This window comes from Mytilus trossulus, chromosome 3 (genome assembly GCF_036588685.1).
Source record: "Mytilus trossulus isolate FHL-02 chromosome 3, PNRI_Mtr1.1.1.hap1, whole genome shotgun sequence".
Classification (NCBI taxonomy): domain Eukaryota; kingdom Metazoa; phylum Mollusca; class Bivalvia; order Mytilida; family Mytilidae; genus Mytilus; species Mytilus trossulus.
Genome location: NC_086375.1, coordinates 26,887,184 through 26,911,138, shown reverse-complemented (window position 1 = coordinate 26,911,138; position 23,955 = coordinate 26,887,184). Strand labels below are relative to the sequence as shown.

At 30.6% G+C, this 23,955-nt stretch overlaps 1 protein-coding gene across 8 annotated transcripts in view; it reads left to right on the top strand.

Moving 5' to 3' along the window:
- Positions 1-23,955, top strand: part of LOC134711100 (serine/threonine-protein phosphatase 4 regulatory subunit 4-like) — a 52,351-nt gene that overhangs the window by 3,874 nt on the left and 24,522 nt on the right. For 7 of the 8 annotated variants that reach the window (XM_063571545.1, XM_063571543.1, XM_063571539.1 and 4 more), the window contains exons 1-7: positions 3,689-4,091; positions 10,189-10,297; positions 13,705-13,852; positions 16,121-16,194; positions 19,149-19,255; positions 20,126-20,233; positions 21,863-21,984. In XM_063571545.1, the coding sequence (XP_063427615.1) occupies positions 3,940-4,091; positions 10,189-10,297; positions 13,705-13,852; positions 16,121-16,194; positions 19,149-19,255; positions 20,126-20,233; positions 21,863-21,984 (820 nt within the window). In that variant the 5' untranslated portion in view covers positions 3,689-3,939. Of the gene's footprint in view, positions 1-3,688; positions 4,092-10,188; positions 10,298-13,704; positions 13,853-16,120; positions 16,195-19,148; positions 19,256-20,125; positions 20,234-21,862; positions 21,985-23,955 lie in introns of those variants that run through there. The other variant, XM_063571538.1, reaches the window with a different exon arrangement.

The following is a 23,955-nucleotide window of genomic DNA, read 5'->3' as shown; positions in this document are numbered from 1 at the left end:
TTTAGATAGCCGCCTTACAACACAAAATTTACTTCGTGATTGATCTTAATTATCTTCACCAATGGATAAATACCCACACCATTTTGATTCATTCTCATTCAAGTTATTTAAGTTGATTAATTCATTGTTTCAAACTTTTACAAAAATTGTTTTCTCCAGAATTTTCAAATATCACCATGTGGGTTCTGAAAAGCACTGCCACTGTTACCTAAAAATTACAGCACCATTTTGATGACAAATTCTATAATTCAGAAAATTCAAAAAGGATCATTGTAAAAATCAAATTTAGGGTACTACAATGCCCTACGGCAATGTGGAAAACACCATGAAACTTGAGTAACTTTGTTCAAACTTGAGTTCTTCATTTGCAATTTTAATGTACATAATTATAAATAGCATCCTTTTATTTCTTCAAATCTTTTGGTTATCCATGTACAAATGTAGAAATTAACAACTTTCGATAGAATAGGTTTTACATTACATTATCATTGCTGTTAAACGTTCCAGTACAAATTAGTTAAAGTTGACCTCTCAGTTCTGAGTTACTTTGAGTTGTGTTGATGAAACAGATTATAATTGGTATGGAGTATCAGTTTCAGCATTGATTTCTGGGTAATTTTCTTTGTCCGAGACAGGATATCACAATGTTGCTGCTTTTCTCAACTTCCTTAATTACCCACCTAATTGTTAGAATCAATATGGTTTCCCTAACTAAACATAGAATGCCTTTATGAGGATAATTTTATAGTGTTTAGAAAATGTAATGAACTCAAAACTAATAAAATTATCTCGGTTAAGTACCAAGTTATATAATTTGGACTCGTAAAGGTGTTAATAAATTTCTATGAGTCCTAGACTAAATAGTGTTTTGCATGTATACCGAAGGGCCATAACTATAGATTAGAGTCTGAACAGAATCTTGGGTGTGAGAAACAAATTCTTCGATAATTTTAAAAGTCACATGTTGAATAGTATGATCTCAGTCTGGTAAGTGGACATTTTTTACCTACATGTTCCTCCTGTGAATTTAAAATGTTATGTTACTTTTGTTTCCCTGACAAAGCAAGGTTGTGGTCCTTTACGAGCAATCAGGCTTCCTCCACCAAACAAAATACTGTGAGTCTTAAGTGCTGAAAGTTGCAATAAACTTAAAAGATCAATAAATAAATACACACATTATATATCAGTCAAAAGTTTGTTTACAGGAGCAGCTAGACTTGCGTTTCCTCTTGAAAAAAAAGCCAAATAAAATAAGAAGTTCAAGATTAGTGGGGACCCAAATTCTGAAATGTTTTGCTAAAAACAGTAGCTATGCTAATCTTCTTGTGGTGAAAATCCAATTAGTATTCATCAAATCTTTTATTTTTGGGGGACTTTATCCTTTTACCCACAATCTGTTACTTGACCCTTTGAGCATAAATTCTATTTATATCTTCATATGCTCAAAGGGTCCAGTAACAGACTGTGGGTAAAAGGATAAAGTCCCCAAAAAATAAACTTACAGATCTTGACAAAGAAAGAAAAATAAGTTAAAAAATAACCAATTTTACTTGTTTTGATTTAAAACTTTCTGAAATTCAAACATAGCTTCACATTAAAATGACCATCATGAAATAGCCAGAAAGGGTGCTTAAAAGTGGCATTAAAACACCTAAAATCAAATCAAATCTTTGAGAGAGAGAGCCAAAGCCTTTTAACCTTTTTGATACCAGCATCACTGATGAGTCTTTTGTATCTAGAGGAAACATGTGTATAGCATACAAAATTATATGCCATGTTTAATCTTTGATGATCTTTTAAAACGAGGTATTTGTCGAGAGCCTGCATGATTTTACAGATCCTGTTACAAGAATATAAAGCATTATTATAGTCAATACAAAAAGTGTGAAATTGATTGATATGACCTAAAAGTATAGGTTATTTTACTTTTTATCATGGTGTGAGTATGTTCGTGAGCTCTGCATAATATGATTTAAATACTTTTGATTTATTATGCGGTCCCATGGATTTATTCTCCAACCTTTCAGTTGTGAAATTTAAGATGAGAAATTTGAAATTGAAATTCCAGTATGAAATTAATCTTCATCAAACGAAAATTGAATGGGGTCCCTGTCTTTACACATTCAATTGATCCTGTACAAACAATTTTCATTATAATTTTCTATAAAAGATGTTGACTCGGTCAAGAATCAAGAGGGTTTTCTTTTGTATTAATGTCAGGCTGTTATAACTCGTGGGACATTTACAGCTCTTAACTTTTATACACCTTAATATTGACAGAGCTTTGTAAATCTATAATTAGGTGTTGACTCTAATTTTATTTTAATAAACATTTTATCTACCTACTTAGGCTTATACAAATATTCATTTGAACAGGTCTAACTCTATCACAAATATTTGACAGATTCATAAAACCATATATTACACAAGGTATGTTAAAAGAGATGACACTTCAAGTTAGTCACTGACCCATCCTTTTTGTCAGATTAAAATGACAGTTGTTATCTCTTGATTATAATTAATTTGACATATACATATATATATCTTGCCAATCAAGATGTTAGAGTTGTCTCCCATGCACTGAGATAATTATTTTCTATAGAATTTATTTGCAAAATGGTTCTTAATTATATAATATTAATTCTTTTTTTTTTAATTTTTAATTGACAAATTACTTATTGGTAAATTTAACATTTTGTTTTGATCTTGTTTGAAGTTGCAGGTGGTCACAAGGTGCGTATATTACAATACATGTAACATATTAGGTCACATGAATAATCCATTACATAATTATAGAGAGAGGATTTTGCAACTGTTTACAGAAATAGAGTGGAATTTGATCTATTAGGTTGTGAACATCCGCTAAAATTATAATTAGAAAAATAGATTTTTTTACAATTTGTAATTTAAATAAATACGTAAAAAAAATATAATTTTATACATTTTAATTTTTTTAGATAGCATTAACTGGCTTGGAATAACACTTCATTTAGGTTCAATTTGTGTTAAATAAATCCATTGGAGACTCAAATAAAATGTATTCTGTCATAATCTGCCTGTCCTTGATATAACAACAAAAATTGAAAGTTGTATGAAAAATGTTAACTTTGCATAAAAGCATTGATTTTTTTTCTTTCACACTATAAGGAAATGACCTTTAGCTAGAAGATACAATATTCTATCTATAGAAAAAGCGTGTCAGCCTAGAAATGACACTGAAAAGTGATACCAAATTTCAAATGCATTGGAAATTTGAGTTTGAATTAGTAACAGATGGCAAACAGTTTAATGTATTGACATTTAGGATAATGAATGAAAAAATGTAATTTGATACAGAGCAGATAATTGCTCATATTAATAACATATAGCTTTTAATAGTTTATTATTATATTAAGACAAAAAGTCCATTAACTAGTTGTGATAATTTTTGATATCAGTGAATCTGGGAAAAGTTGATTGTTAACCAAATGTGTAAGGCTTATGATAAAGTACATCAGTTTTGGGGAAAGTGATCGACTTACCACTTGAACGTAAAGATATAGCTCTTGAATTTGATCACACAAGTCTGTTCTTTGTGGTGGTGCATTGTGGATAATCTGTTTATATGTTTAAGTACATAATCTGTGTAAATAACAGTTTCTCTGATTCATTTCCTGTTTCCACGGAAACACAATATCAGTTTTTTTCCCTGTTGGTATATACGTATGGGGCCAGTGACACAAACATTCTCTCGCTATGTGAATGAGTAGCTAGGAATTACATCACTATAGTCTGATTACGATACCAATTGTCATTACTTATCAAGGGATATATTAAATTATTAGATGAATTTCTGTGTATTCTTATTCATCTGGATATATAATCAGGAAAAATGAGAGTTTGTAGTGTAATATCTTGTTGGATTGTAAAATATATTGACTCTTTAATTACTTGATTGTTATGGAAGAAATCGAAGTTTTCTCTACAAAGTTATCTAGTACAGGAGAAAATGTTAAACTTTTCTTAGACGACGATTATTTAGAAATTCCAGAAGAGGATATCGAGGATCTTGATGAAGAAATGGGATATGAAAGTTACTACACAATAGAAGAGTATGTATTTTAGTGGGCACATGATCCTACAATTAAAATTTCCTATTTATAATTATTTGTGAAAATTATATTTTAAAAAGTTAGAAGTCAATTTGATATGGGTAATTTAGCACCATTGTTTAAAGGTCAAAAGTTGTAATTAGTTTTGAAAGAAGGTAGGGTGCAAATTATGTTTTTGGTGCATTCTAAAACAGAAACATACCTGTTGTCAGTTTTTTTTCAAGGTCAAGTGCATGTTTGGATCAATAACATATTTAGGATTTAGGACAGCATATAACATGATGCATGTATATTCAAACATACCCCATTTGAGAGTGATATTTGAGTTTGTATTTTTGTTAATAATAGACCAGGAAAGTCAAAAGCAACACGATCCCCCGATAATAAATCTTTTTAATGACTGTGTTTCTACATGAGGGGTCTTTAAAAAGGTTAACACATGTACATCATGTAGGTTTGAAATAATATATTTTGGGGGAAATTTTCACATATGGAATTTACCTTCTGCCTCTTGTAGATCAATTATTCACAATAGACTTAGAAAATTTAGATTTTAGGGTCTTCAAGATTAACAAAAACATATTTTTGTTAAAATTGTAAGAACATCAACCAAATTTCCTTCTAGGTTTTTAATACAACTGAAGGTTGGGGTTACATGTACTTTAAGGATCCTAGATTGACTTGTATCCTTATCTGTGGGGTACTGTCTGGTCAATAAGTACTGGGTCCCTGCTTAATTCATCATTGATTCAATTAATAGATTGATCTATATCTGCATTTATCAAGATTGTACATTAACCAGTACATGTATGTGTGTACAGGAAATATAGTTCATACTTCTTATGAGATACATTGCTTCCTTGATTTTGTCATAACATCTGATACATAAACCTAGATCTAGATCTAGAATGTACTTAAGTTTGATTGAAAGAAAAAAAAAACATGAACATTTTCCAGAATCAAATAAGTCCAATTTTATATCAAATTGTCACTGTGGGTTTAATATGTTCTTCGGTGGAATGCAGATTCAATGGCATTGTATGTTGATCGAAGAGTCCTTGTTCTGTAATTATTAAACAAGTGTTCTTCTGTTTGATAATTAATTTTTTCATAAGTATGATGGGTCTTTGAAATTCTGGTTCGTTAAAAAACTTCTTTAAAGCTGCGAAGAGCAAACATTTAAGGGCATTTAAGATAATATGTGGTTTTTTTTCTTATGTAGAAAGTTGCTCTGCACCTGCACATGGTGATCACCAGTTTCATGTATTTGTAAAAAGCACTTTAGCATTTTGATATGACTAATGAATAAGTGAAAAGTATATCAACCAGGCTAACCACATTTCAAAATTGAAGTCAGTGACTGACAGGTGTTAGTAGTTAGAAAACAGGAAGGGTGAATTTCCTTTAAATTTACATCATAACATGTACATGATAATGAGAAACAAATCTTGAAATAACTCTTCAAGTTTACATCAGGGAAACAAGCAACTATTTTAGATATGCCCTGATCATTGATGGGATGTCTAAGTCTCTTGTAGTATTTCTCAGGCTCATCCATCAAGCCATTACGTGTAAAACAAACTCAGATTTGTGTTGACTACTTTTATTGAAATTTAAACACAATGAAATGCAGAAAACTTGTTTTTTTCTGTCAAAATTGTTATTTTGTAGTTGTTGCAGTACTGAATTATTTGAAAGTCAATGTTTACATGTTGCTACTAAACAGCTTCTCAGATTGACATGAAACTTGTCACCAATTTCTACACCAATAAAAATGATTTTCTGTCATGTTGTTTTGGTGTTATGGGGCTGATGATAGAGAACAGAGAGACAAAATAAACTTTTAAGTTGATTTCTAATTCTGAGAATAAAATGTTGAGGGTTGGCGTCAAAAAGGGAGGTAGGGTCAGAAAACCCAAAACACACTATTTATTTATTTTGGCCTCAATATGCAATGTATTAATCAGAATTTTAGGTTCAAGAAAAAACATCTTTTTATGGTAAACAGATATTCTATTTTTTAATTATAACAAATGGCATTAACTCTATTACAAATTATATTGTTCATTTATTATGCTGAACTGAAGTTTTTTTTTTATTTCCTGTCACTCTTGAAATTTAACCCTGCACTAAAACAAAAATGTAAAATGAATCTTTGAAATTTTGAACTTTTTCCTTTTTGTAGTATCATTTGCTAATGAAATTTGGTGTTTTTTACTATCTAAAATCGATTATTTAGAAACAAGACCAGATGCCATATTGGAAACTAGATAAGAAAAAAATGAAAATTAATAAATCAATTATTCTGTTTCTAAAGTTTCCCATCAATGTAAGGTTTGAATGTTAAACATGGAAAACTAGCGGAATGATAGCTATATATAGAATCATTTACATAGATCTTCCAAATATTCATATTTTTATTGTGTTAACTTGGTAAATTGATGTTATCTAAGACATTTTCAGCATTTTCTTAGATATCAATAGACATATATTCAATATAATTGAAATGAAATATCAAGAAATATTTTGATGACCTAACATATGTTATAATGATATTGGGGAATTGATTTGGATCAAGCCCTGGTCTTGTAACAGTATTAGATAATTTGGTCATTTATATTAACCCGGTGCAGATCGATTCTTTTGACATTATTAGTAATTGTTTTGATGTTTTTAAGTGAGATTTAGTTTAACGAATGCTGCATCGCTTCTGTCATTCTGAGGTTATTGTCAGGACAGTTCCAAAACCATGAAATTGGTTGATATGAAGAAGTAATTTGAGTTTAAATTTGACGCCAAGGAAAATCAATGAAAATCCATCAGAAACTAGGTTCTGCTCTGTCTGTGTTTTTGGAAATGAACACTACTGTTAATTTAGATTTTGACATTTCCTCCTCAAACTCTCTTGTCAGCTGATTTAACCTTGAATTTTGTGTATGAAATTGAAATTTAAGCTTAACTAATTTTTCCAAGGTTAAGCATTTCAATTCTCATGATGTATTGTAGTAGAAAAAAATTGCATTCAAAATATACTATAGGATCAAAACAGGTGACCTCTAGAAGTTGTGACACAGTATGTAAATAAAGAGATAATGTATGATTGCCGATGATACAAATGTCACCCAAGGACAAAGGACGAGGATGTTACAGGTCACTGTGGTTGGGCAGAAATATCAAAATCTGCATATTAGCTGTACACGGGCTGATCCAGCCATATTCAAGGGGGTTGGGGTTATAACCATATACGCCATTCAAATGCATTGATCGTCTTAAAAATGTCTCTGAACAGGTAGTTTGGCTGTAAGCTGAAGTTATAGTAAATATTGAAAAGTAATGAACTTTAAAAAAGCAAATTGAAACTGAAAATTAAATATATGAAATGCATAGATTTGACTCAAGATCATGATTACTTTATTCAGAGTTGCAGCTAATTATGCAGGGCGTGATTTGAAATCATGTACTTTGTAAATAACATTTAATTGAAATTTGATGGGGCAATTAAAGTAAGCAGCAAAATTTTAATCAGTTTATTATGATAAGGATAATTATTCTAATTAACAGTGAGTCTGTGACTGGGGTCATTGATGTCTGAAAATTTTAGCAGACAAAAACCATTTAAATCTCATTATCAAGACAAGAAAGTCAGTAAAAATGTATATTTGTATTAGCTACACCCATGAGGGTGTTTGTACAATTGGATTTATCTAAGTACATATACCACCATTTCTGAAGATAGGGAACAAAAATTATTAAGAAGAGGTAATTTAATATAATTGCCAATAAATTGGTAATATATTGAAGCTGTGAGACTATTCCTCCTGTCAGAATGATCTGTAGACTGGTATTTACTGATGGGAGGCTTACCAATTAATTCAATTAGAAAGCCTGTATACCTGCTATCTTATTGAGAGGATTATATAATTAGTTGTGATGGCATGCCTCATGTTAGCAGATAGTTAAACACAACACATTTCCACCAGATGTTCTGCTGTGAAAGGTGTTATCTCTAATTGGAGAATCATCAAAGCTATCATAAGTTTAACAACTGTAAAATTTTATCAAATAATTGTTCTCAATTGGTCTTGTTAAGCTTTGATTATCTGCAAACAATTGTCACTTGAACATTTAAAGATTACAAAAAAATCAAGAAAATGGTGTTTAATGGTTGTGATTAGAGACTAGAATGAAAAGGTCAACTTGACCTTAAAATGCATATTGACATACTTACAGCTATCTTTGTTTTAATTCTGATCATAAGATCAAGTTTCCTGAGTGAGAATTTTGGCTTTTACACAAATACACATGGCTTTTGACAGTAGATTCTCTCACTGCTATAACTATTATAGATTTTGAAGGTTGCTAAATTGTTCTGAATTAGAGAAAATTCAAATTATTTGAATTTGATTATATAACTGACCATAGACATTCACCCAACAATGCAAGTTTTTAATTTTGTATATATTATAATTCATGTGTGTGTATTATGTAATATGCCTACAATAATAGTGTTTGCAAATTACCCAAAACATAATTGGTTGTCTAGCCAAGTTGTAATTTAAGATATATACCAGGATACCCCATTCCTTACAACTAGGTCTGCTTCATAAGTCAAAGTGATTACATCTAAAACTGGATACTGCTAGTTCAAAATATGAAGATGTGGAATGATTGATAATGAAACAGCTATCAACCACAGACCAAATGTTGTAGAATTATCCATTGAAGAGGATTGTACAACCTTCAACAGTTAAAAAGGCTTCACCATGGGACCACCAAAGTAAGAGAAGGCAGAATTTTGTATTGTGTATTGTTTCGTGGACCTTTGCTGGTGTTTTCCTGTCTTTCCAGTTCTTCTTTCACTTACAACTTTTGTATGTCCCCTTTATTTTTCCATGTTTTTTCAAGTTACATTAAAAAGCTGACAACACATCCCTGACATTGAGCAGACATTAAACATGAGATGTCATTTATTGCAAAAAATTAATAAATCGATCACATGCAAAATTCATTTGTTAATATATGGCTGTCAGGGCTGACATTAAAACCTTGATTCTTACAAATAAGTTTAGATGTTTTGATCAAGCTTCATCAATCTTTCCTATCTAACAACATGCAGTTTTGTTTGACACTTCAATGATGGTTTAATCATTTGGCTTCTCAATATAATAAGCCAAAAAATAACTTTGCACTCCAAATGCCCTCTTTTTTTCATATTATATTATATAATATCACTATCGGCTAACTAGATTTTAGAGAGGTATTATCTTTGAGTGCAACAGTTGTGTGCATGTAACTATACTTGTATATGGGTTGTATTTTGACGTCATCTTACCATAATGAAATGAAACTGATTGACCAACTTGACCCCAAGCTCAGATAAAGTGGTTTGTAGTTATTCTTTGTAAAATTCAATGTGCTAAAACACAGCAGACTGCATCAGACTCAGTGTCTATTGTAGAGGCAATAATCCTCAATCTTGAATTAAAAAGACTATTGAAGCATACAATGTTCCTCAATAAATGGATTACAAGCAAGTTTGTCATCTTCAATTTCTATTTATTAATTTATAAGAGATACTCATATCTCTGCACCAGATATGCATTTCAATAATTAATGTCTTTTTATTGATGCTAAAGAGTAAAGGTCAAAATATATAAAACTTCTAAAAGTCAATACCAAATTTGTCATTTGTATTTTTGGAATTCATTTTGTAAACCAAATTTGTATGGCATTCAACATGGACAGCATCAAACAACATAGCTGAACATAAAATCATATCAAGAAAAATAAATTACAGTATTTCCCTTAAACTAGTAGAACACATTTTGTTCTGAATGTCCGTTCGTATAGTTAGGCCATTTTAAAGAGAGAATGTACAAATGTATGATTGTTTAAGTGGATTTTTGTCAGTATTTGCTGGATTTTCAAGTTTTGTAATCTTGCTTCTCTCTATAACAGTGTGACAGTCATGGAAGCCTTCCTAACTTAAATAATACAGACAGCTATGTGATTGCCAGGTGAGCAGAACGTGTTAATTGGAGCCCTTGTCTAAATTCCTATGTAAATACATTCATTTTTGAGATGATTTATTTTGTAGCTCCGGACAGGAAGTACAGAGAATCAGTGTCATCAACAATTTACCAGATTTACTGAAAGACACGGACAGTCATGATGAATGCATGCGCCGTGTTGTCCCAAAAGTTAGGGTAGGTATATTCACACAGACAACGTACTGCAACATATAAAACAATTCACACATTTCTAATTTCTCACAACTGTACAATAACATTTTTGTACTCAACACACTCTTAACTATCAAATAAGTGTGTCGCCTCAATTTCTTATGTACCTAGTTAAACTTAAATTACTTCAGGATACAGACAAGTTTTTGTATTAAGTCCTTTTGTGTCACATGAGCTTGAGGTGATCATAACTGTTTTCTTTTTATAAATGCATGAAGATGGATCAATAGTGTAATTTTTGACAGGCTTAGCAATAATAATACACGTATTTGTCATAAAAATATATAATAAGGACTTCTTTTTACCAAAACCAAAAAGAGGTTTATATATATTTATTGTCCTTCAAATACAATCTAATTTGGGTTTTTTTACGAGTGTCATCAGATACAAAATTTTCCAAAAAATGTATATATTTGCCATACATGTTATGTCTTCAACAGCATTATGCAGAGCAGAAAAAAACAACATTTTTTTTGTAAAATATAACTGGAAGGTTTAACATCTTTTACATTTTAACAATTTGATTGAAACAAAAACAGTGGAAATTGACTCTACCTGTTTGTTTTTACTTTGGTAAACAGTTGTGATGTTTCATATACTGTAGTACTTAAGAGAACCCCAATTTGTCAAATTTGAAAGATGACTAGACAAGTATTCATCAAGTTATCTAGACTAGTTATTGGACAAAACTCAACTGTTGGTGTATTAGCAATGCTAGAGTATGATATAAAGATTTCAGTAGTATTTTACCCAAGTACCCAATTCATCTATTTGATTAGGAAATGTTAAAACCATATGATACCCCCATTTAAAAAAAGATATAATTTCTGCCAGATGAGAACAACTAGATTAATTCCAGATTTAAGAATCTGTGTTATGAAAAAAAAGATGCTAAGTACTTAAACTTCCATGATTGAATAATCTACCAGTTGATTTTATTTCTTCAAAATCTATTAAAGCATTTTAAATATAGATTTAGACAGTCATTTGGAGTGGCACTTACAAAAAGGAAGAAAAATATAAAGCCTAATATAATTGAGAGATTGTCTCATGCATTGGCATTAAATTAATACCACATCTCTTTATATCTAAATATAATAAATGTTTTTGGAAAATTTGTCATTCATTGTAGATCTAGACAAATATACAAAATGGTTCTCATTAAATAATTCATTGATGGCACACTAAGTTTTTCATTTGAAATGCTAGTGATTCAGAAAATATGTTGCATAACTCTATAGCAAGCTGCAAGCACCGCTATAATGGCTATAATGAGAATACAGACATAAAACACAAGAACACACAAGGAAAGGACAACGATATTCTTCTTTGATCTACCAGACTGCTTCTATTGATGACTAGTTTATAAATATGACTGTGTAGTATTGTTGTCCTTGATATTGGATAAAAAAGCTAAACATCAATTGGTTAAAATCACAGTTGACTTCCAGACTAAGTAAATTCATATTGATCCATCTGTAGATTTGAATTGTTAAACTGATTTTTTTTTTTTATCTCATTAGAGAACACATTAGGTAGTTGAATTAGCATATCCAGGGGAAAGGTGTAGTGAAAGGTACTGTTTACATTTTCAGGCTTGTCTGAAATAAGTTGCAGTATGGCCATGGGTCAATTTTTGGAAATTCATTCTTTTTGTCATGATAAGTTTTTAATTGAAAACAAAGAAAGGTCTTGGAAAACCATAAATATGAAGACTTTATGTGTGCATTTGTGTGACTAAGTTTTTTGAATTCAGTTCTGTAACAAAATTTACATTTTTCTTACATTACAAGAGAATTCCTGACTAGTAAATTAAATGTACTATCCCTAACAAACTGGATGTGCTCTTTGAATGGCGTTTTATTTAATTTGAAAACAAACAAGCATACTGCACATGGACCTAGTTATTACCAATATGAGCTTTAGGATACCACACATAAAGATATAAGCTATCATTAGGAAAAAATAATCAGAGTAGTGAAGTCAAATCTGTCTGTGTCTATCTGAGAGATGAACAAATGGTACAATCAAAATGGTTGTAGTAATTGGAAATCTGTCTGATAGTTCTTGCTTTACAAGAGAATACCTCTTAGTACATTGTGTTTCTTCAGCAATTATTTACATCAAAGTGCATGGCTCAACTTGGCACCAGATTTCATACCTGTAAATAAATTGGCTTGTTTCTCTGTTTATGTTTTGGCAGTGTTTTCTTTATTCAAACGGCTTAATGCAATTTACAACAAATGAAAATAATCAAAAGCTGGATTATTTTGATATAGAGTAACATTAAAAAGCATATGGTTTATGCATTATAAAGTAAACCTTCATCAATAGCCAATTTGATAAGATTAGGATGAAACTGAAAGGCAGCCATTAAGATATAAACACATTTTCCCTCCCGTTTTATAAAAAGTTTATTAGTTTTTAGATTAAAATAATTGATGCGATTATGGTATGATTACTAGGTTTGGCGATGGTCAGCGAAGTTTTGATGGACGCTTTGGCGCCATTTGACCTTATTGTTTGTAGTGTTTTTATTGATTATCCATTTGGATTGATGATTTTACTTGTGATTCAAGTGCCCTAGAGATCATTTTCTACTTTGTCAATGGAAGATAATTGTTTTGTTTTTGCAATGATTGCTGTGTTTTCCTTGTCTTGAATTTTTTTAGCACTTTTTTATAACATGTTGATAAAATTTTATTTGAGTAGCAGGTGATGTTGTTATCTTGTTTGTTGGAATTGTGATGAAGTTATCGAGATCTGACTCAACAAGGATTACTAATAGACCAGATAATTACGAATTTTTCCTTTTATTTAAAAAATCCTGGTTAAGGGTAAAGATGACCTTGAGGGGATACAAAATGGCTGAGATACAACGACTGTCCAAATTATCACATTTAAGGGCTAGTTACACTACCCAGAATTAGGTTTTTGAGGTTTTCAGAACAAATATGTGACATACAATTTGATTAACAATTTTGAATTCCTTAGAACAAAATTTCAGAAATTTAAAGTCCAGTTTTATTTTTAAACTTTAAAATTACAAACTTTTGGAGGCATTATGATTATTTCTTCCTGTTATTTCCAATTTATGATTGTAAAATTTCCTGATTTTTGATTTTGCACTTTATTATTGGGTTTATTTAAAGGGATAATTTAAATTTCCTATTCAAGTTCTTATCACATAAATAGACAAATTCAATATATTCTTTCTATAAATTCTATTGAAAAATTACAAATCTATGTGCACACAGGTATTTCAGATAATTTACTGTAATTACTTCCCCTTTATAATAGGGATAAAACTCACCACACTCCCATATATATTTGGTAATAAAATAATGAAGAATATATTGGAATCTTTGCAGGAGGTACTCCATGTTGCACAATGTGAGATGCAGTATGCAGCATCAGCTGCATTCCTACAGATCTTACAGAAAAACTTGGTGCCGATACAAAACTATACACAGACATTTCTACAGACAATACTCAACAGTGTGGATGGCAAAGATCCAGGTAAATTGATATATCAGGACACACAGGGTGGTTCTGTAAGAAAAATCACCCTGGCTGGTGTTGAGTGAATCTCAGTGAAATTAGGTTGTTGCTGGTGAATTTTGGGTGATAACACTCTAACTTATGACTGTCAAGTAAAAATCATCAATCCCTATCATTCATAATGAAAAGTCACCACCAAGAGGGATTTTTACTCAATCAACTTAAAATGTACTGTGCTATCAGATAACTGTCCCCCTGTTTAAGGAAACATTACACAAACAGGGCAATTAAATTATTTCAGGTACATATATACATGTAGAGGGTAATAAAATGTAAATGTGAATTGAATGAATCCAATTTTGTACAAGACAGACACCCTCAGTCAGGTTTAACAAGGTAGCTAGGGTAAAAGTGAACTGCAAGAAATGCCACCCTTCATTGATGCATTATTCTGATTTGTCTTTTTAATCTTGTTGGAAAAGATAGTACCAATGTTAAGTTGAGTTCATTACACTTATTGAATTTTAAACTCAATTCAGTACAGTTGTCAGATCTAAGTAAATCATACAACTCCATGGGAACTGATCTATCAGTTAAACCAAATAGAACAGAAAACTGCTAAAGGTAAATAAAGGGTCTTCAACAAAGAGTGAAAATTCAGCTGGCCCCTAAATAAAAATGTGTACCACTAGTTTAGTAAAAGTAAACTTCATACTTAACTCAAAAACATATAAATGAACTTTATACAGTTATATGGTTAGCCTTTTAATTGTTTCAAACTTAAACTTTGTTAGTTGGACCCTAAATTGGCTTAAAAACAATGGAAAGTTTCAGATGTCTAATTTGTGTAGAAAAACAAGTATTATTTTAGATAAATACTGAAATCTAATCGTAGCTTGGAAACTTTATCGGGTTTATTGAACTGGAGGAGGTTGAATCATTTTTATTGTTGACCTATATATTAACAATTATTTGATAATTCCATGTTCAAGTGTATTGATTCATCCAGCCATAAATATTATAATTACATCAAATGACAATCGCTGGGGATTGTATTGTCAACAATTTATGATGTTGTGATATACCAAAAGTCATATTTAATAATCATTGTTGTATTATTTCCGAAATGAGAAATGGTGTGGGTCAGTGAATTGGTCATATTGACTTTATCACTTGTAATTGGAGGAACGGCTGATTAAATTAAGAAATTGATTGTTCTTGTCAATGGAGATAATGAATTATATTGTGGAAATTTAAATTCTGTTTCCGAATAAATGTTGTTTGTTTGGATTTCTACCCCTGTTTCATGAAAACTTGTCTTGTTTATGAAGTTTCTATTTTGATTTAGTAACTATGGGTTATTTTTCAATTTCAACAATTTCAATTCAACTATCTGTTTTTAAAAGTAAGTTGACTTATTTTGCCAAGAAATTTCCTTACCATCCTCGTCATCTGCCTTTCTCTTCCCCCGATTAAAAGTAAAAAACATTTAAATTTGAGGATCTGCCATTTTTGTTAATCTGAACAAATCAGCAAGGCATAATTAATATTTAAAACCAACAAATCTTTATTTTAAATTTCATTTTTTGAGGTGTGGAACCTAAAAAAAAATATCTAAATTTTGGAAAAAAAGCCCACATTTTCCTGAAATGGAAAGGTGGTCTGCACACCCAGCTTAAATGCAGAATGGAAAACTCTGCAGGAGGGGGTTTCAAACTTATTTTAGGATTACTTTCATCACTAGTCATAGATTTATTGTCTCAGCCTTTTGAGAATAGCATTTAAAAAAAATAAGAAGATGCTGTGTTTCCCTTGACAGGAGCAATTTTATGTTCACAATAAAATATCCATTATGTTTTTTGGGGAGAGTAACACATTAGTCAATTATTCTTCGACAACCTTTATTATTTAGTCATAGATTTATTATCTCTAGAATATCTTAGAAAACAATTAAATCCCTTTGCTTCTTTGAGAGGAGCTGTTTTTCCTGATGACAATTAAATTATGATTTCAGAAGTGTCAAGTCCCTTGCTTGAGGAGCATTTTATTCTGTTCACAATATAATGTTTATTATGATTTTTTTTGGGGTTACACATTAGTAAATTATTCCTGGACAACTTTTAGCATTTAGTCATATATTAATTGTCTCTCTAGAAAATCAAACACACAGTAAGATTCAAGGAGACGATTTTTTTCTATTCACAATTAAATTACGATTTCAGAAGTATCAAGCACCTCGCTTGAGGAGCATTTTTTTCTATTCACAATTCAATTATATAATTTCAGAAGTATCAAGTGCCTGGTTAGATACTCTCCTGGACGTTATAGAATTACTGCCTAAAGATGTGATAAAGAAAGAGGTTGGTGAATAATTAATATCCTTCCACGAAATATTCAAGTTTCTTTCCCATGAATGACATAACGTAATGAAGTTATTGAATATCTGTGTGAAAACAATAGTATGTTTCTATAATTAACCCATTAGGCGAAACTACAAAAGAAAAAACTAATGACGTTAACACTGTTACAAATTGAAGCAAATATTAAAGACGCCTCTTGTATGCACAATTGCAGTTAACACATTCTTAACATGGTTTAAAGTATTATTATAGGCCATACAAAATTAATTTGTTTCTTTGTTGTTAATTTTTTTTTCTGAGCATAACAGTTAGCAGGCAATATCAATATTTTTCATGGTTCCATATTAATTAAAACCAGCACAAAATAATCTAAGCAAAATGCAAGGTATGATATTAATTTTATTGAGGGGCCACAGTGGCCAAGTAGTCGTCCTACTGTTTCACTAGCCTTTCAAAGCTGAGGTGGTGAGTTTGAATCCCACAAAGGGTAGGTGCACTTGATTACAGTCTTAATTGACTAGGATTACAAGTCAGTTTACCTACTCTAGGTTGTTTGTTTTCTCCCTGGGTTTCCTCCAAAAAATACTGCTATGAATAACACAATAGTGCTGAAAGGGGTGTTACACACCAATCAATCAATCAATCCTTGAATTTTGTCTATCAAAAAAACCAAAACATCTTGAATGGAAAAAAATGTATTAGAAAAAGTAAACAGAAATTTGACAAAAAAAACATAAGTCCAGAAATTGTAAGAGAAGAAAGACCTGAAAACAAGAAAATTCTTTGCTCAGGCATAATAAAATTCAAAAGAATCAGCAACATAGGTATTTTGTAACATATTTTAAAGTTAGTTTCAGCCGACATTTTATTGTAAAAAATGTTTATTGAAGTAGGACATGCATGAAATATTTGTAAGGAAGCACTTATTAACCAAGGAAACGGATACTTCAGTTATAAGTATTTACAACTTTCATGGCATGTGCTTAAAAAAACTTTAGATGAAATATTACATTCAATGAAGCATTCAGTACTCAAAATTATAAGACAGTATATATTTGTTTCTTCTGGTATTACAGGATTGGTTCTTAGCGACCTGTTAACATTGAAAATTACAGAATTTGATAAAACATTTCAAAGGGGAATATTGCAAAGTAGAACTTCTTTCTTTTGGCACTTTTCAAACATTTTTTTTATTGGAATTTTTTGAAACAAGATTTAATATTTTTGAACAAGCAACTGAAGTTAAATATCTAACAAACAAACATATTTCTCCTGTAAAATTTCGATAGTTGACTAGAATAAACACATCTTTAATAGGCAGCATATTGAATTAATCTTTACAAATATGCAGCAATGATAATAAAATCAGTCAAATTGACAGCTAAGGCATCAGATGAGTTAATTAAAGAAAAAATCTGAATTTTCTTTATTGGTCTGGATTGCTTTAGTAAAAAGCCTAATGATCTTAGAAGCATAAAATTGCATTTTATTTCCATAATTAGCCTCCCCTAATGGATCAATAATATCTCCAATTCAAACTTCTCTTGAATAAGGACATTCACATTGCTATAACTGCTAGAGTCATCCCAATGCCTTGATGGATGGCATTTTCACTAACTAGTATTAAGTCTTTGTTAAATATTGCTTCTCTTGGGAGGTTTATGCAGAAATAGTGCTTCCCTTGGGAGGTTTATCCTGCTTATTGATAGAGATATAGTGAAACCTCTATATACTTAAGGAACACTGTGCAAAACTGAAATTTAAAGACCCAACTCACTTTTATTATTTATAACTTTTACAAACCAATTCATAATCTTCCAATTAAATTTTGTGTTTCCAGAATCCAGATGATTTGCTTTTGATAGGTTTTAATTGAAAACAAAATCTAAAAGTTTTCTTGATTCTAGTTGTAGTTAATATAAAAAAATGTTCCAAAGTAGTGCATGATTTTACATCTTTCAAAACAATTAAATCTATATCCGACATTATCTTCTGAACTTTTCCTTCCTGTTCCATTACAGTAAAACATATTATTTTCAATTTGCATATACCTAAAGCTAGATGTATTTAAACATTGTCAAATATTAAAAAAAAATATGCTGAAGTGAAACAGCATCTTTTAGTACATTTGACCTTAGATTCACCATGTTAATTAAATGGGTTTATTCATAGAATTAAAATATAATCGGTCACATGCATGAAAAGTGGTTAACAATTGTACGATTTCAAAAGATATTTATACTTTAAAAAAAAAAAAACAATTTCATTGTCAGAGCGGCAACTCCTCTGAAACCATACAAAGTAGGAAATATTTGTGATATGACATATAAATGTTGTATTTTGTACACTTCCTAGATTTGTCTTTGAAACTATCTTTATTTCCGTAGAAAACGCTGTTATTTAAAAAAAAAAAATATCCAAAGTTGGAGACTGTTATTGATCCCTGTCTTATACAGGGACATCTTATTACATGCTCAGTCGATGTACCGCCTTCAAAATTTAAAAACTCTGTTTCAGCACTTTGCCAATTTTACCCTGATTTTATAGGCATCTTCTAGTTATATATAAATTAGATTAGGAATTGAATGTTTGAATAATTGTCAGGAAACAATTAAAACAGAACAGAATAATAAGATCTGTTCATATACTTAAGTTGAACATAATATTGGTAATATAAATATTTTACAAACCATTTTACTGCTCATAAAAATATCAGCCACTCTTTACTGAATCATGAACATTATTGTTTAAAGATGATAAAAGTTAAAAGCCTCAACAGGAATAGTTTGTGTTTAATTTATATGTATATATAATTTGCGAAAGCAAATTTACAGATCTAACATTTTTGGGTTGATGTTTAGACAAGTTGTATATATAATTATATATATTGCTAAATTATGGCAAATGAACGTATGTATAGCTAGCATAACTAAAATATTTATTTTTATTTTCAGATTTTACACGTGGCAATAGCAAAGGGCCAACTTTCACAGTCAGTAGCAGCAAGAATGGCCTGTTGTAAAATATTAGGAAAAATTTGTACCAAATTTGAATCTTTTGTGTAAGTACTTTAGACGATGTACCAGGTTATATTTTTCGTCAAAATATCTACAGGGTTACTTATTGGGTTGCATTCAATATTGTAGCAGCCAAAATAGGCGCTATATCTAAGATATCTATCCATGTTGAATGAAATGGATTCTCTTTATAGATAGCATGAATGTTTTGGCTTTCTAGATCTATTTAGCCTAGCTAAACAGTTAGGCTAGCTATACGTTCATTTGCCAAAATCTAGGTAGCACTACATAGCAGCTATTATATATTGAACGCAATTGCAATAAAAACATGTTGTTACTTTATTTTAACATTTTCATGACTTACTTCTTTTATATGGTTTATGGTTTAACATGTACTCTGTGCACTTTTTATTGTAAAATGTACTTTGTGCCACAGACCGAGTATTTGTAATATTAGAATAGAAGATTGTTTAAATTAACAGACATGTTTATTATTAGATGTATCTTTCACTATTCAGAGTGTGCTGCAAAATGTTACAAGGATTTTTATTTCAAACAGATTGCTGAAGATTAAAAATATTCATTCAATACATCTGATATAAAAAAAGAAGAATGGTTTTAATTATAAAACCATGCTACTAATCTGCTGCAATGCAGAAGATTCATAATATTTCTTTAACACACTACATCCTTAAAAATTATATTATCCCAAAACTGCATATAGAAATTGACTTGCGCTATTTGCAAAAGTACAATATTAAGATACAACTTTTAAAAATAATAGAAAAAAACGAAAAAGCTAAAGAAATGAAAAACAGATAATAGAGGCCTTCAGAGCAGAGGTTGTTTAAATTGTTTGTTTGACAGGATTTAAAAGCAAAATCTTTATTAAAACAAACCGTTTTTTGATACAGGATCAAAAAAGAAATTCTGCCAGTTGTGCAGTCCTTGTGTCAAGATGTGGACTATGAGGTCAGAGGGTGTATGTGTAACCAGTTGCATTCTGTAGCTAGAGGGTTAGGGTAAGTTAAAAGTTATAAAACTATTTTACAGTACATGAACCAGATTTCATTGATGAAAGAATAAAAACATCCTGTAAAAGCAGACATCTTGATCTGTTTGGATTTCGTTTATTTCCTGGATAAATGTTATCCAGGAAATTAAAACCCAGACAAAATGTTGAACTACAAAGAACATAGCATTCATATACTGCAAACCAGGAAAACGAATCCCTTCAAAAACAAAACAAAACCTTGGAATACTTACCCAAAATGACAGGAAACTTCAAACAAAAAGACTTATTTTAGCTGGTAATGACCAGTTTTGAGCTTTAAAAGTCAAGGTTAAATATTATTTTGAGTCGCTTGGCTCTAAAAAATAATGACCAGTTTTGACCATATTTACTTTCTTAAATCTTAAATTTTAAGGCATAAGTTGAAATGAGATTTTGGGTATATGTTAATGAAACAGCCTTTGAACAAAACCAGAAACAACATCCAAAGTTGAAAAATCCCACTCAATGCACCATCTTCATCAACAGACTATATATACCATATGTCAAGTTCTTAATCCCAAATGACTTATGGAAAATTTTATGTATTTGTTTCAACATTGTAGAATTTGTTATATAATTTGTAAAAACTTAATTAGCTTGATCTGTTTTCAACTTGTCAAACACAATTGGCAACGCCCATTTACCATTGTACATTTCACTGTTTGTTGATTGAAAATCTTAGTTTTTTGTTTTAGCATTGTATATTTCTTATAAACTTAATTAGTTTGATCTGTTTTCAAATTGACAAACACAATTTGGCAACGCCTATTTATTAAAATACATTTCACTGAGTGATATAAGGTTTCATCAGTTTGTGTTAAAACTATTGATCAATATATATAATTTATTGTATGGAAGATAGATATATTGCTACATACAAAAACAATAAAGATTAATTCATTTTGCACTGGATTATAAATTGGTTAGATGGTGTGCTGTACTTTATATTAATTAGCCAGATGAAATAATCTATAAATAAAATATAAATGGGATATCAAGTTTTTCCAGTGCCTGTAAAACTAAACAAATGTTTTTATAATAGTATTATTGTGTATATGTAATAATGGTTTGTTTTTAAAGTCTAGACAGAAATTAATTCAAGTATCTTAAGAGAGAGCCTCAAAATGAGTTGAAATATTTGAGATGACTTTAACTGATAGAAAACAAAAGATATTGGGTATCTGTCTACGACACAATATCAGTAAAATTGAGAATGGAAATGGGGAATGTGTCAAAGAGACAACAACCCGACCATATAAAAAACAACAGCAGAAGGTCACCAACAGGTCTTCAATGTAGCGAGAAATTCCCGCACCCGGAAGGCCTCCTTCAGCTGGCCCTTAAACAAATATATACTAGTTCAGTGATAATGAACGCTATACTAATTTCCAAATTGTACACAAGAAACTAAAATTAAAAAAAATACAAGACTAACAAAGGCCAGAGGCTCCTGACTTGGGACAGTACATTCATTTAAAAATACACAAAAATTCAAAAGTTGTTCTTCATATCAAAGTACAAGACCATAAAAGCTTTCATTTATATATTTAACAAATAAAATTTCACTACAATTTCACTATTTTTATTGCTTTTGCAGGCTTGAAGCCACAAAGAGTGCAATATTGCCAGAATTAGTTGAGCTGACTAAAGATGAAGAATGTTCTGTTAGAGTTCATGGCCTTGAAACAGTGGTTAATGTTCTCGCTTCACTGGATTCTGGTAGGTTCTGTTAAAGTTCAGGGCCTTGAAACAGTGGTTAATGTTCTAGCTTCACTGGATTCTGGTAGGTTCTGTTAGAGTTCATGGCCTTGAAACAGTGGTTAATGTTCTCGCTTCACTGGATTCTGGTAGGTTCTGTTAGAGTTCATGGCCTTGATAAAGTGGTTAATGTTCTCGCTTCACTGGATTCTGGTAGGTTTTGTTAGAGTTCATGGCCTGGAAACAGTGGTTAATGTTTTCGCTTCACTGGATTCTGGTAGGTTTGGGCAAATTTAACAGAATTGATGAAGTTGACTTCATACCCAGTTCAATTATTTCATGAAGGTTTGGAAAAATGTTCAGATTTGGTCCCTCCTTGTTGCGGTTGCGATATGGCAGGTCTGCTCTTTTCAGTAGTGGAAGTGGTAAAGGAATAATACTTGGTATACAGTTTTAGAATTGGTACTTCTTATTTCCATGAAGATTAATCATCCCCCTTCCCGCTCTGTCATGGATCAGTCACTTAAGAACTTTCGCTTAGTTAACATGTTTAAGTGTTTCAATTTATTAAACTATCAAAATTACACACATGAAGCACGAATCTCTTCTTTTTCTCCCACAGTTTGTTCAAGACTATTTTACATCACTAAAACCCTCCAATTAAAAAAAGACAAGTGGCATTATGCTTTATTATGCCCCATTTATGGGCATAATGTTTTCTGGTCTGCGCTGTTCGTGTATCTGTCTGTTCATCCATCCGTCTGTCTGGTTTTGGTCGAGGTAGTTTTTGATGAAGTTGAAGTCCAATCAACTTGAAACTTAGTACACATGTTACCTATGATATGATCTTTCTAATTTTAATGGCAAATTAGAGTTTTTACCCCATTTTCATGGTTCACTGAACAAAGAAAATGATAGCGCGGATGGGGCATCCATGTACTATGGACACATTCTTGTTATACATGTAATGTATTAGGTTCATTTGCCAATCTCACTCTTTACACATACAAACAAAAATATGTATCCAAAAACATTTGTTAGAAATAAATCATCATTTGATTTTCTGGTAATATCGAGGACAGAATACTTTCTTTATATAAATCATTTAGAAAATGCATTAATAATCGTTAAGAATTTTGTCAATTATATTTAATAACTTGCATGAAAAATTATATTCATATTTTGCCAGGAACAACTTAAAGAATTTGTATTTCATCAGAAACTTGTTATATAATTTTTTACAATAAATTAGATTTTATTTGACAAGAGAAATTGCAATTACCTATCAAAGACGAGCAGTCATTTTATCTTTTATTACTTTTGGAATGATTTTTAAGAGCGGTTTGATAATATCTGTTTGAAATTATGTTATTATGCAATTCTCATCTGAGTAATAGTCTTATGTAATTGATGTATAATTCATTGAAGAATTATAAAAAAAATAAACTTTTTGAAAGTATTTTTTTTTTAACTTTTTTGCTGTTTCATAGTATAGTTGAAATGTAGATTTCCAGTCAGTGTTATTTATATTTCAGTTTGTTTTTGTTGTTTCTCAAAATGCAAACATATTTTAATGTTCTAGTCAAACCAGATGATCATATTCATGTCTGTTGATTCATTGAAAGAGCCTAACTACCAAATTGTAAATTTATCAATATTTTAAATATGAGCACACATATGATCGAATCCAATAAAATTTTTGTTTCCTTCCCTCCAAATTTAATATTAGATTTCTGTCATCAGCATTGCACATAGAACCCAGAAATTTTGAAACTGGAGATAAAAGTGAAATAATAAAACACAATTTGAGATTCTAATTCCTGTCCCACTAACATTTAACACATATCTTAAGTTTTCAACTTTAAAAAAAAAGAAAGATGCCTTTACAATATGTACAGGATAAGAGATTTCTGGAACATTCCAATAACTGCTGCAGAAGGTCAGTGTTTTCTCCAGGCACTCCACCGCCCTTCACCAATCAAAACTGACTAG